General features: G+C 46.1%; 1 protein-coding gene across 1 annotated transcript in view; it reads right to left on the bottom strand.

Moving 5' to 3' along the window:
- Window positions 1-5,304: 5,304 nt before the first annotated feature.
- Window positions 5,305-14,106, bottom strand: part of LOC143810102 (G-protein coupled receptor 55-like) — a 31,297-nt gene continuing 22,495 nt past the window's right edge. Inside the window, exon 2 of the mRNA XM_077293001.1 lies at window positions 5,305-6,638. Coding sequence (XP_077149116.1) covers window positions 5,748-6,626 — 879 coding nt within the window. The 5' untranslated portion in view covers window positions 6,627-6,638 and the 3' untranslated portion in view covers window positions 5,305-5,747. The remainder of the gene's footprint in view (window positions 6,639-14,106) is intronic.

Raw genomic sequence — 14,106 nt, 5'->3', positions numbered from 1 at the left:
CGGATGACATACGGATCACTGTTCAGGAACTTTTCTGCATATCTCGGCCGTAAAAATCGGACCTAATTTTTATACGTTAGGTCTGACCCCGGTCTAATATTATCTGCAAATTGTTTTTGAACGAACTTTCTTATTACTTCTGGGTCTCTATGTGCAAGATTCCTGTGACATACATGGATACAATTCTTGTGCTGTTCATGTTTAGAAGTGCATACACTTTCCTTTAGATCTTCTCCAATGCCCTGCAGGTGCCTATCTGGCCTAACTTGAGGTTTAGAACCAGAGTTGCAGTGGTGACAGAAAGGAAGGCAAGTAGGCTTGTACTAGCCCTCCGCTGTCCTATTTGATGTGCCCACTCTGTGTTGACATGTCACAAAGGTGGTTGAAACACCCTTCCCTAGAACTCAGACAGGATATACATCTCTTTCCCTCATGTTCCCAGAGCGGAAAGTATTTAGGTTAAATATACACGCTAGGATAACATTTCTGAACCCGTAAGGAACATTGTTGCAGGAAATAGACAACAGAAAGTTACATAATCCCGTATAAACACCTTTCAGGTGTAGGAGAAACCGGAGTAGCCCAGGAAAAGAAACAGTCCTAGGAAAAGCGGAAGTGCTACATTTAGGCTGTGTGCACACGTAGCATATTTTTCGCGTTTTTTTCGTGGTTTTTCGCTATAAAAACGCTATAAAACCGCGAAAAAAACGCTAACATTAAGTATCCTATGTAATAGAATACATTCCGCATTTTTTGTGCACATGCTGCATTTTCTTCCTGAGCGGAATCGCATTCCAGAAAAAAACGCAGCATGTTCATTAAAATTGCGGAATCGTGGCGATTCTGCACCCATAGGAGTGCATTGATCTGCTTACTTCCCGCACGGGGCTGTGCACACCATGCGGCAAGCAAGCAGATCATGTGCGGTTGGTACCCAGGGTGGAGGAGAGGAGACTCTCCTCCACGGACTGGGCACCATATAATTGGTAAAAAATAAAAGAATTAAAATAAAAAATAGCGATATACTCACCTTCGATGTCCCCCGCAGTCTTCCGGCCTCTCCGCTGCACGCTGCCGCTTCGGTTCCTATAGATGGTGTGGTTCAGGACCTGTGATGACGTCACTGTCTTGTGATTGGTCGCGTGACCGCTCATGTGACTCACGCGACCAATCACAAGCCGTGACGTCATCTCAGGCCCTTCACCGCACAACAGACAGCTATAGGAACGGACGCCGCTGAGGTCTGCAGGTGAGTATAACCATGTTTTTTATTTTTTTATTATTTTTAAACATTCTTCCTTTTACTATAGATGCTGCATAGGCTGCATCTATAGTAAAAAGTTGTTCACACTTGTCAAACACTATGTTTGACAAGTGTGACCAACCTGTCAGTCAGTTTTCCAAGCGATGCTACAGATCGCTTGGAAAACTCTAGCATTCTGCAAGCTAATTATGCTTGCAAAACGCTAGTTTTCTGCGGGTATATGCATGCTAATTCTGCATGCGATATACCCGCGGCAGGAGACGCAGAATTGCCGCAGAAATTTCCGCGGCAATTCTGCAACGTGTGAACTTAGCCTTAGGATTCATCTTGTAACATGGGCACCAATCAGTCTAGGCCTGGCCAGGTTACAGCACAGGACCCAGTAGCAGAAAGAGAAGGAAAAAAATATGTGAAAAATGCAAAAGTCCTCCTGAAACTGGTGGGATCTTTAAACCTGTGGAGGAAGACTAAATGAAGAGGAATGGAAAGATGTGCTGATAAGTAAGAGGAATGCTGAGGTATGGTATAGAACGGCATGGAAAGTGAACAGACAAATGTGGATTGAAATAAGTGATTCTGTGACTGGTGAAAACATGTATAAGCCTCTGCCTGAGAAAATGATGCTGGCTGCAGCAGCCACACCCAAATAGACCAGACCACCCCCATACTTCCTGGAAGGCTTGATATGTACAGTCTGCCAAACGCAAAACCTAGACTGTCGTGAAATTCGTTCTTCCTGTGGGGCATCACGCCCACCCAAGCATACTTCCCTGTATCTGGTCAATGCAGATGATGTGGTCTGCACTCCAGCGGCCATATTAACTCACCCATTTCATATTAGATTTGTCAGCAGACACTTGAGAATATTGCACACCCCCGGAGTGTGCCCCCAAATCTCCAGGGCCCTGACCAAGCAGGGGGGTTCACTCGCACACTGGCACACTATGGGCTCATGAGTCAGGGGAGCCCAGTTCCAACACTCATGAGTGGGCCCCTCGCTTGCTCAGGGTCCCGGCACTAGCAATACTTACCTCTCCCTGTTCTTGTGTAGCTAGAGTGTCTTTCGAGTCTCCTGACTCTGTGACATCTCAGGGTAGAGGGCGCGATGACATCACTACAGTGCACCCTCTGCTCAGAGCAGTCACAGTGCAGAGAGCTGGAAGTGGAGTCCTGACTTGCGGCCAGCAAGAAGTGGTGAGTATTTCATTTTTTAATGTGCATTATGTGGTGTCCATTCTGTATGGAGCATTATATGGAGCCCATTCTGTATGGAGCAATATATGGGGCCCGTTCTGTATAAAGCAATATATGGGGCCCATTCTGCATGGCGCAATATATGGGGCCCATTCTGTATGGAGAACTATATGGGGACCATTCTGTATGGAGCATTATATGAGGTCCATTATGTATGGGGTCCATTCTGTATGGAGCATTATATGGGGCCGATTCTGTATGGAGCATTATATGGGGTCCATTATGTATGGAGGCGCTCTTGTCCTGAACATCTGATGTGATGACGAGTACCCTTTTTTTCTTACACCTTTTATCTTTTTGAAGCAAAATGTTACACCAGCTATCTATCTATACTGTGTGTTCACATGCTTGAGTTAAAACCAGCCTGCTTCTCACCAAGGTTAGGGCCACAATTTGATATCCATGGGGCCTATAAGCTAGATTTTAGGGATCTTTTTTAGGGTGAGCCATCGTTGAGCGGGGGTGCCATATCCACTGAACAGTAGGGTGCCAACCCCCGCAGCTAGGCGATAGACAGGAGCCAGCCGCCGTGGAGGGGGGGCACCAATCTCGAGATAATTATAGGGTGCCAACCTCCGCTGATAGGCAGTGGTAATTAGGATTCACAGTGTGAGGGAAATATTAGTTCAACACGGTTGAATTTTTTAAAGTGATTTAATAAAAAATAAGTTTTAATTATATGATCAATTAGAAACAAGTTTTTTTCTTGATTTTCTGTACCTTGAATGGCATTTTTTTTTTTGTCCATTATGTATGGAGCAATATATGGGTCCATTCTGTATGGAGCAATATATGGGGCCCATTCTGTATGGAGCATTATATGGGGTCCATTCTGTATGAAGTATTATATGGGGCCCATTCTGTATGGAACAATATTTAAAGCCCATTCTGTATGGAGTATTATATGGAGCCCATTCTGTATGGCGCAATATATCGGGCCCGTTTTGTATAAAGCAATATATGGGGCCCATTCTGCATGGTGCAATATATGGGGCCCATTATGTATGGATCACTAAATGGGGCCGATTCTGTATGGAGCATTATAGCATTATATGGGGCTCATTGTGTATGGAACAATATATGGGTCCGCTCTGTACCGAGCAATATATAAGAACCATTCTGCATAGAGCAAAATATGGGGGCGATTCTGTATGGAGCATTATATGGGATCCATTATGTATGGAGCAACATATGGTGCCCATTATGTATGGAGCAATATATGGGTCCATTCTGTATGGAGTACTATATGAGGCCCATTCTGTATCGAATATTATATGATGCCCATTCTGTATGGAGCTATAATGATGGTGGTAGCCCATGGATTGCTTCCAGACCCCCAAGGGTTAAATATGTTTATGCACTTGTATATGGTACAGGTAGAATATCTCCATGAGCTGCAGTTATCAAGCAAAGGGTTAACTGTAGTGACCAACCCAGATGGGATGGGGGAAACTGAGTGAAACCAAGGCAGGAAGTGACAGGCAGTTAATGGGAAGGCAGGAGTGCATATGCAGCAGGGATAGTAGGCTGCTAAGGTAATATTCAGGACAGCAGATTGCCGTAAATACCCTTCATGTGATTCCGTCTAATGGCCAAGGGCAACCTTGAGATGGATGTCGGGGACCAGTGGCACACTCAGTTTGCGAAGATAGATAGAAAGATGGACTCAGACTACATGTGGTGGAAGGTATCGCAATCCAGAAATGCTGCTAGAGGTGAGGAAGATCCCCAAGGGCCAGGAAAGCCAGAAAGGGGAATATGCCACCTATACCGAGAATCAGGGCTAAAGTTGTATACGGTACCTGTGGGAAAGATGACAACCCGTTGGACTTTATCCTTCAAACTTGTTTGTAAATATTGTACAGATTGCCATTCTCTCGGTAAAAGTTTGGATTTTATAAACCACATGTCTCCTGGACAGCTTGCTGCCCTGGTTCCAGAAGAGGGATTCCTGGACTCAGACTAGTCCTTGTCTCGTGTGCTGCACTATCCCAGAATGTGCCCTGTACCATACATTAGTGCTGGAAGTAAGGGTCCAGCTCACTGGCGCCTCCGCTTCACCGCCACGGATGTCTTCGATGCTTAACCTTCAATGCTCATCTATCAGACCTGGTCCTTGTTGTTCACTCCCCGCACCCTCACTTTTTACCTGCCGATTCCAAGAAAATGTCTGTAACCTTGATACGGTAAAATAAAAGACATCAACTTCACTGCAAACTGGGTGAGTGCCACATTTCTCTTTTGGCTATTATGGACTCTATGGACTATGGACTCTATGGACTCTATGGCTCTATGGACTATCTTTTGGCTATTATATGTGAAGCACCATTTCCCAGTGGCAAAAAGCAACCGTTTTTTTAGTCCTGAAGGATCATATGTTGTATGCCTTGAAGTGAGAACCTTTGAATATTGAATTAATTGACTGCATGACATTGGCTGTATACAACTCATGCCTTCACTGACCTCATATGATCAAAAAATGTGAATAACTGAATATTAAAAGAACTCCCATAAATTGTAAACATTGCATTCATTGTGTGACATTTCTCTTTTTCGACAGTTTATTGTTAAAGGGCCTCATTTTTACTATTTTCACAGTTTTCCTATTCATTTTACGTGTTAGATAAAATTGGGATGGAAGAAAAACAATGCTAATTTTATTATCATCCAGATTTAGCAACATAAAAAGCTTCATATTTGTAATTGCTCATTACCATTAACATCTACATGACACTTTTATTTTTCGACAATTACATACATTTTAATGAATCATAATAATCAGCAACACAAATACCCATATGTTTTCCGGCAGCTATCCCTGTGTGTTTTCATTAATATTTTATGCTCCTTTAATGAGTTCCTTGCATCACTCTTAATTTTTCCTCTAGGACTTACATCTTTATTTGCTTCTTGGAGATTTTGTCTCAAGTTGTTATTATTGTAACTGTTCACAATTCCATGAGGATTGGAGGTTTACAAAACAAATTAAACGTTTAATTGTATGAAAATTCAAGAACTGAAGTTATTAGCTTCTGATATTGCCCATGAAAAATTTAATGCAGATAGCTGGAACTAAGGAAGGCAGGAAGAAGGAGACTGAAAAAATCTGTAGTCCATGTCCTGATCCTACTTGCTGTTGAATGGGTGTGGTGGTTTGTGTCTTGATTTTTAGTTTTGTTATTTATTTTTAAGTTGAGTTTGTTAAAGAATGCAATATTTTCTCCATAAGTCACCTATCTGTCTTTAAAAATTCTTTGAGAACACAGTAATAACATACACCATCCAAAAAACAATTGGTATTAGCAGTGCAAAGACTGACTTGTATGAATATACGCAACGGCTTTGTATAAACTTGTGATATGAACCCATTTTTAACTAAGAAGTACAACAATAAGGACAAATGAAAGGGTCCAAATGAGAACAGGAAAGTTAGTAAGTTGGCCAAAAGTATCTTGCGTGACTTTTCTTGACCTCGTGAAGCACAAGAGAGGTCATCTTGGCTTTTCGTCTTAAGTGTATGAAGTATGTGCCCTGTGCAAAAAGTAATGAGGGCAGCGCTAAGAAAAAACATCAATTCAAGCAAAATAACCAAATGAGTGTTCGTCCAAGTTGTTTCTGAAAACCCATGGAAACAATGTAAATCATCGCTATTCCGAAGTTTAAAAAGAAAACTGCTAGATCCTCCCCACACAATAATGCACACCAAAGTGCACACTGCAGTGGCCTTCTTAGGAGACCTCCATACTTTGGAGGATAAAGGGAATTGTATGGCAATGTAGCGATCTATACAGATACACAATGATATGAGGATGCTACCATACATATTGACAAAATAGAGGCTTTCCAGGAATGTGCAGACACCGGTTCCCAGTGTCCATCTCTCCCCAACACTATATGCGTTTATTTTGAATGGAAGTGTTACAAGTAGCAAGGAATCAAAGCCGATGAGAGTGGCCATATATATTGTGGCTTCTATCCACTTCTTAATTCTGAAAACGAGCATCCAGAGAGCCATCAAGTTAAAGATTAGGCCAAAGATGAATGTTGGAATGTAAATGACTAACTGGAACAGTTGAACTGATTGTTCAATCCTGGTAACGTTGGGCATTTTGTGGGAAACCTGGAAAACACATGAAAGAACTTATAATCTTTTCACACATGATCTAGTCTCTATTGCATGTAATTTTTGCAATTTTCATGTTTCTTCATCTAAAATGTCTATTTACTGCCAATTTGAAGAGAAGCTGTTTAAAGAGGAAACTTATTTAATCTATTACAACACATTGACAAAGCCAGCATTTTGGCCCATTGGACATTGTATTTTTCACAAACCAGAATAACATGTGAAGCAACATTATTTACATAGTTATATAGGTTGAAAAAAGACCTAGGTCCATCAAATACACCCTTTCTCTACCAGTTACACATTCATTAGATCATTTATATTTATCATTTCATCACTAGATTATTTATAACCCACAATACCCTTTGTGAGAAAAATATCCAATAAAGCTGTTATAGTGTCTGCCATTATTACCTCCTGTGGTCGGGCATTCCACAGTCTGACTGCTCTAACTGTAAAGAACCCTTTCCTATTTAATTGCCGGAATCTGATGTGCTATCTGATGTTATATAGGATAGCACTTGGACCGATTTTATATAAAGGAGCAGCGCAGATCTTTTCTTTTTTGTCTGCAGACAGGTTTGGTCTGCGGAAAAAGACTCATAGCATGCTGCAAGTGGCTCTGCAAATCAGATCACATGCAACCATTCAAGTCTATGAGTGCATGTAAAACATTGGACTGCAGTTGTAGCGCCCCCACTGCCACAGGGCCGAGGGGTACCCGGTACCGGGCCTCTGAGTCTCTGCTCTGGGGTTGTCACGGTGGCTAGGCCCGGTCCGTGACCCTGCTGGTGGGGAGGCGACGTACAGTGAACGTTATGATGGATGTGGATAGTGGTAGTGGTGCGGTGTAATGCCGGTCACAGCAAATAACGAGGACACGAGTTTGCAGTCTCTTTACCTCTTTACTGAAGGTCTCTGGGTCCTCAGTCCGGATTCCGGTTAACCAGGCTGCGCAAGTCCGGCCGGTCCAATGGCACCTCCAGAGTTCTCTTTGCAGGTGGAAATCTGTGCCTTCCTGCTAGCGCTATGTGTTGTGGTCCTTCCCTGCTGTGCTTACGGAAAGTCCCCACAACTGTTGTGTCTGTTTCTTAAGTTCCCTCACAACTCGATTAGATGATGTTCTGCTAATCCTCCGTCCCTCCCTGATGTTGCGGTTAGGACGGCACCTGTTTGACGGGTAGGCTCGGAGCTCTTCCGGGACCCTAGAGTCGCCCCTCTCCACAAGTTGCCCCCCAAGACTGCATAGGTGATTTAGGTGAGACAGCCCGCCTGAGACTGACTGTCCTGCCGTAGGTTTGAAGTATTGCCTGAAGCTGTATATAGAAATACTTCCTCGGCGTTCCGGCCACCGGTTGTTTGCGCCTCAGTAGGATGTTGCCTCGGTCTTACAGCACGACTCCTACTGGTATTCTCCTTGTTGCTTTGATCTCGTTTCTCACTCAGCACAATCTATCTCGCTTCTAATCCTTCCTTGGGCACCGCCGCTATCCTGAGCAGGCACGGTCCCGTTACGTTCTTTCCTGTAGCCAGGCCTCTGTCAGGATCCCACCCCTGACAGGGACCCTACCGAATCTTCTCCCACAACACCCTCTGCCACAAGGTGTTGCCTGGTTCCAACCCAGTCAGCTTTCTCCCTAACTTCCTGCCTGACCCCCAGTTTTACCAGTATGTGAGGAGTGGCCTAATGAATAGAACCCTTAGCTCCCCCTGGAGGCCCGGCTGTGAAATGTATTGGTGTCTGTGATACCTGGTCAGATGAACTCCTTCAGTGCCATCAGACGTACCATGGCTCCCCTTAGTGGCGGAGCCACAGTACTGCAACGACCAGGACTCTGGGGCGATGCACTCCCCCCCGGTTAAATCCAGTACTCCTGGACTGGGAAGAAAACAACCATACAGGTTAGCAAAAGGACATACAATTTTGTTGAGTGCAATAACAATAAGCATATTTGAACAGAGCTTCCCTTTATGGGAGGTGAGGACACTTGAACGTTACAAACATGGTTAAATATTATAAATTACAGGCTATAAACAACTCCTGTTACCCAACCGGGTATTCTACTTAGTGCAAAATTGTTGAACAATAATTTAACATTGCCTTTAAGGATGTACACTTTAAATCCACTAAAGACCTTCTTATAACACATTATAAGGCTTGAGCAACTGTGCTACATTCTCCTACTTTACGTCTGCAGGACCGCCTGTCCTAACTGCTCCAGGCCTGCTGCCTCTCCTTTCTTTACAGGACCGCCCCTTTCAGCCCGGGCCTACTGCCTTTTCAACTACTATACACAGTATAGAACATAACATTACTTTCAGTTTGAAATCACTGAGCCATCCCTATATGGCTCCTAGGAGGACTCACCACTAACCCCTACGGGTTCACTTCCTGTCCTCATTCTTCCTTCAACATATTATAAAACATTAAACTTCCATCATTACTTTTCTTACTGACAAATATGCAGGACGCTAGGTCTACCCCTACGGGTCTGCTGCATCTTTCCTATAATTACTTTATTTCAGAGCACATTATCAACATTTCTTATAATTGACTCGTTGGTTACATATAACTTCTTCACATCAGCATCATTACTTTCTCTTTTAAGACATCATTAGCACTCTACTGTTTTAAGGCAGTATTACTCGTAAGTACACAGGTGAACATCCCCTTTAAGAGGGGACCAAGTCTTTATGAGGTAGCGCATCTTCTCAAGCTACCAGTCCATACTCAGCAAAGGCTCCGGTACGGTATCTTCGCAAAGAGTCCTTCTTTAAGTAAAACCAGTAGGAAGCACCTTTTAGAAGGTGCAAACTATTTACAAGCAGTTTGTATCATGCATTGTTCATGATCCAGCAGTTCTTTCAGTGATGAATAGTGTTGAGCATTCCGATACTGCAAGTATCGGGTATCGGCCGATACTTGCTGTATCGGAATTCCGATACCGAGATCCGATATTTTTGTGATATCGGGTATCGGTATCGAAACAACATTAATGTAAAAATGTGTAAAAGAGAGAATTAAAATAAAAAATATTGCTATACTCACCTCTCCGACGCAGCCTGCACCTTACCGAGGGAAGCGGCAGCGTTCTTTGTTTAAAATTCGCGCTTTTCTTTCCTTTACGTGAGTCCCGGCTTGTGATTGGTTGCGTGCCGCCCATGTGACCGGGACGCAACCAATCACAGCAAGCCGTGACGTAATTTCAGGTCCTTCAGGATTTTAAAATTACGTTCCGGCGTTGTGATTGGTTGCGTCGCAGTCACATGGGCGACACAACCAATCACAGCAAGCCGTGACGTAATTTCAGGTCCTTAAGGATTTTAAAATTACGTCCCGGCTTTGTGATTGGTTGCGTCGCAGTCACATGGGAGACGCAACCAATCACAAGCCGTGACGTCACGGGAGGCTGGACACGCGCGCATTTTAAAAAGCGCGCGTGTCCAGCCTCCCGTGACGTCACGGCTTGTGATTGGTTAATGGCGGCCATGTTGCCGGGACGCGGACCAATCACAGCAAGCCGTGACGTAATTTCGTCACGGCTTGCTGTGATTGGTCCGCGTCCCGGCAACATGGCCGCCCTGACCAATCACAAGCCGGGACTTCACGTAACCAAGTAAAAGCGCGAATTTTAAACAAACAACGCTGCCGGTTCCCTCGCTGAGGTCCAGGCTGCGTCGGACAGGTGAGTATAGCGATATTTTTTATTTTAATTCTTTCTTTTACACATTTATATGGATCCCAGGGCCTGAAGGAGAGTTTCCTCTCCTTCAGACCCTGGGAACCATCAGGAATACCGTCCGATACTTGAGTCCCATTGACTTGTATTGGTATCGGGTATCGGTATCGGATTGGATCCGATACTTTGCCGGTATCGGCCGATACTTTCCGATACCGATACTTTCAAGTATCGGACGGTATCGCTCAACACTAGTGATGAATAAACAGGAAACAAAACAAAAAGCAGAAGAAGGGATCCCGGGTAAACAAAGGGATCCCTTTAAGAATAACCCAGGTCGGGTTTAAAGTAGCAAAAAGCAGGGAAACAAACAGTTAACTATGTACAGTTTCAGGTTTCCGAGGTTTAGTTGGACGGCTTCCAGGGCTGCACCTGGCACTTAACCCCTCTTGGTCTGGGAAAAGTGAGGTCCAGGGTTACACCCAGTGCTGGACAAACACCGTTAATCCATCTTTCATGTACGGTTAAATCATGCGCAGCGATGGAGATCTGCGCAGCTTGAGTATGGGCATTTGCTGCAGCAGAGGTAGCGGCTGCTGCAAGATCAGTCACTGGAATGGAGTCAGCAGTTGTGGCACTAGCAGTCACTGGAGTGGTGTTGGTCGTCAGGGCAGGGTCGTCCTTCATACCTGCTTCAGATGCGGTCCCTCCGGTGCCGGTCTGCTCTGCCTCCGCTGGGATCTGGAACGCTGGTTGCAGGGCCTTGAGCTGCGGCATTGTCATCTCCATTTGCAGCATCTCGCTTTCCGGCAGGGCCTTGCTTTCTGGCTTCGGAGCGCTGGAACTTCTTTCTTGCTCCGGACCAGGCGAGGCTGCCGACAGATGTCTGGTGAGGCTCCCGATGATGGTCTTCTTCCACCCGGCCTCAGTGCTCAGCTGCGTCTGCAGGAGTTGGTGGATCAGCTCATCCGCTCCGGTCTGCAGGAGGTCAGCATCAACTGTGGAGGTCTGGCTGCGGTGCCTCTCCGGGTAGCTGGGGGAGTCCTCGGCTCCGACCCCACGCTCCGGCTCCGGGTGGCTGGCCATGGCGTCCTCCATCTCGCTGACTTCTTCTTCCTGGTCCTTTTCCCGCTCTCTCCTTCGTGGGCGGTTTCGTTTTCGTTGTCGCCACCCTCCATTGAGAATCAGGAGGTGGATCTCGGCTGCTGACGGACACGTCCTCAAGGGGCAGAAATACTTAGACTGGGCGGCCATTGTCTTTCGCGCTCTCCAGCTTGTTTACGCCCACTTCCACGCCCTTCTTCTTCTCCTGCGCTCCTCTTAGCGCTGTAATGGCGGCGGTTTTGGCGGGAACTTCTGGCGGCAATTGGCAACACACAGTCTTTGCGATAAGTCACAGTCCAATCACAATAAATCACAATTCCACGATTCTTCAGGCTTAAGTAGATCCTGTTCGTGACGCCAAGTTGTAGCGCCCCCACTGCCGCAGGGCCGAGGGGTACCCGGTACCGGGCCTCTGAGTCTCTGCTCTGGGGTTGTCACGGTGGCTAGGCCCGGTCCGTGACCCTGCTGGTGGGGAGGCGACGTACAGTGAACGTTATGATGGATGTGGATAGTGGTAGTGGTGCGGTGTAATGCCGGTTGCAGCAAATAACGAGGACACCAGTTTGCAGTCTCTTTACCTCTTTACTGAAGGTCTCTGGGTCCTCAGTCCGGATTCCGGTTAACCAGGCTGCGCAAGTCCGGCCGGTCCAATGGCACCTCCAGAGTTCTCTTTGCAGGTGGAAATCTGTGCCTTCCTGCTAGCGCTATGTGTTGTGGTCCTTCCCTGCTGTTGCTTACGGAAAGTCCCCACAACTGTTGTGTCTGTTTCTTAAGTTCCCTCACAACTCGATTAGATGATGTTCTGCTAATCCTCCGTCCCTCCCTGATGTTGCGGTTAGGACGGCACCCGTTTGACGGGTAGGCTCGGAGCTCTTCCGGGACCCTAGAGTCGCCCCTCTCCACAAGTTGCCCCCCAAGACTGCATAGGTGATTTAGGTGAGACAGCCCGCCTGAGACTGACTGTCCTGCCGTAGGTTTGAAGTATTGCCTGAAGCTGTATATAGAAATACTTCCTCGGCGTTCCGGCCACCGGTTGTTTGCGCCTCAGTAGGATGTTGCCTCGGTCTTACAGCACGACTCCTACTGGTATTCTCCTTGTTGCTTTGATCTCGTTTCTCACTCAGCACAATCTATCTCGCTTCTAATCCTTCCTTGGGCACCGCCGCTATCCTGAGCAGGCACGGTCCCGTTACGTTCTTTCCTGTAGCCAGGCCTCTGTCAGGATCCCACCCCTGACAGGGACCCTACCGAATCTTCTCCCACAACACCCTCTGCCACAAGGTGTTGCCTGGTTCCAACCCAGTCAGCTTTCTCCCTAACTTCCTGCCTGACCCCCAGTTTTACCAGTATGTGAGGAGTGGCCTAATGAATAGAACCCTTAGCTCCCCCTGGAGGCCCGGCTGTGAAATGTATTGGTGTCTGTGATACCTGGTCAGATGAACTCCTTCAGTGCCATCAGACGTACTATGGCTCCCCTTAGTGGCGGAGCCACAGTACTGCAACGACCAGGACTCTGGGGCGATGCACTCCCCCCCGGTTAAATCCAGTACTCCTGGACTGGGAAGAAAACAACAATACAGGTTAGCAAAAGGACATACAATTTTGTTGAGTGCAATAACAATAAGCATATTTGAACAGAGCTTCCCTTTATGGGAGGTGAGGACACTTGAACGTTACAAACATGGTTAAATATTATAAATTACAGGCTATAAACAACTCCTGTTACCCAACCGGGTATTCTACTTAGTGCAAAATTGTTGAACAATAATTTAACATTGCCTTTAACCCCTCTGTGACCTTTGACGTACTATCCCGTCGAGGTGACCTGGGCCTATCTGACCCTCGACGGGATAGTACGTCATAGCAGATCGGCCGCGATCACGGGGGGAGCGCGGCCGATCGCGGCCGGGTGTCAGCTGCATATCGCAGCTGACATCCGGCACTATGTGCCAGGAGCGGTCACGGACCGCCCCCGGCACATTAACCCCCGGCACACCGCGATCAAACATGATCGCGGTGTACCGGCGGTATAGGGAAGCATCGCGCAGGGAGGGGGCTCCCTGCGGGCTTCCCTGAGACCCCCGGAGCAACGCGATGTGATCGCGTTGCTCTGAGGGTCTCCTACCTCCCTCCTCGCCGCAGGTCCCGGATCCAAGATGGCCGCGGCATCCGGGTCCTGCAGGGAGGGAGGTGGCTTACCGAGTGTCTGCTCAGAGCAGGCGCTTGGTAAGCCTGCAGCCCTGCACAGCAGATCACAGATCTGGCAGAGTGCTGTGCACACTGCCAGATCAATGATCTGTGATGTCCCCCCCTGGGACAAAGTAAAAAAGTTTTAAAAAAATTCCCCACATGTGTGTAAAAAAAAAATAAAAAAAATATCCTAAATAAAGAAAAAAAAAAAAAAATTATTCCCATAAATACATTTCTTTAGCTAAATAAAATAAAAAAAACAATAAAAGTACACATATTTAGTATCGCCGCGTCCGTAACGACCCAACCTATAAAACTGCCCCACTAGTTAACCCCTTCAGTAAACACCGTAGGAAAAAAAAAAAAAAAAACGAGGCAAAAAACAACGCTTTATTACCATACTGCCGAACAAAAAGTGGAATAACACGCGATCAAAAAGACTGATATAAATAACCATGGTACCGCTGAAAACGTCATCTTGTCCCGCAAAA

This window comes from Ranitomeya variabilis, chromosome 2 (assembly GCF_051348905.1).
Source record: "Ranitomeya variabilis isolate aRanVar5 chromosome 2, aRanVar5.hap1, whole genome shotgun sequence".
Classification (NCBI taxonomy): domain Eukaryota; kingdom Metazoa; phylum Chordata; class Amphibia; order Anura; family Dendrobatidae; genus Ranitomeya; species Ranitomeya variabilis.
Note: the sequence above shows the minus strand (reverse complement) of the source record. Positions and strands in the feature narration are given on the sequence as shown.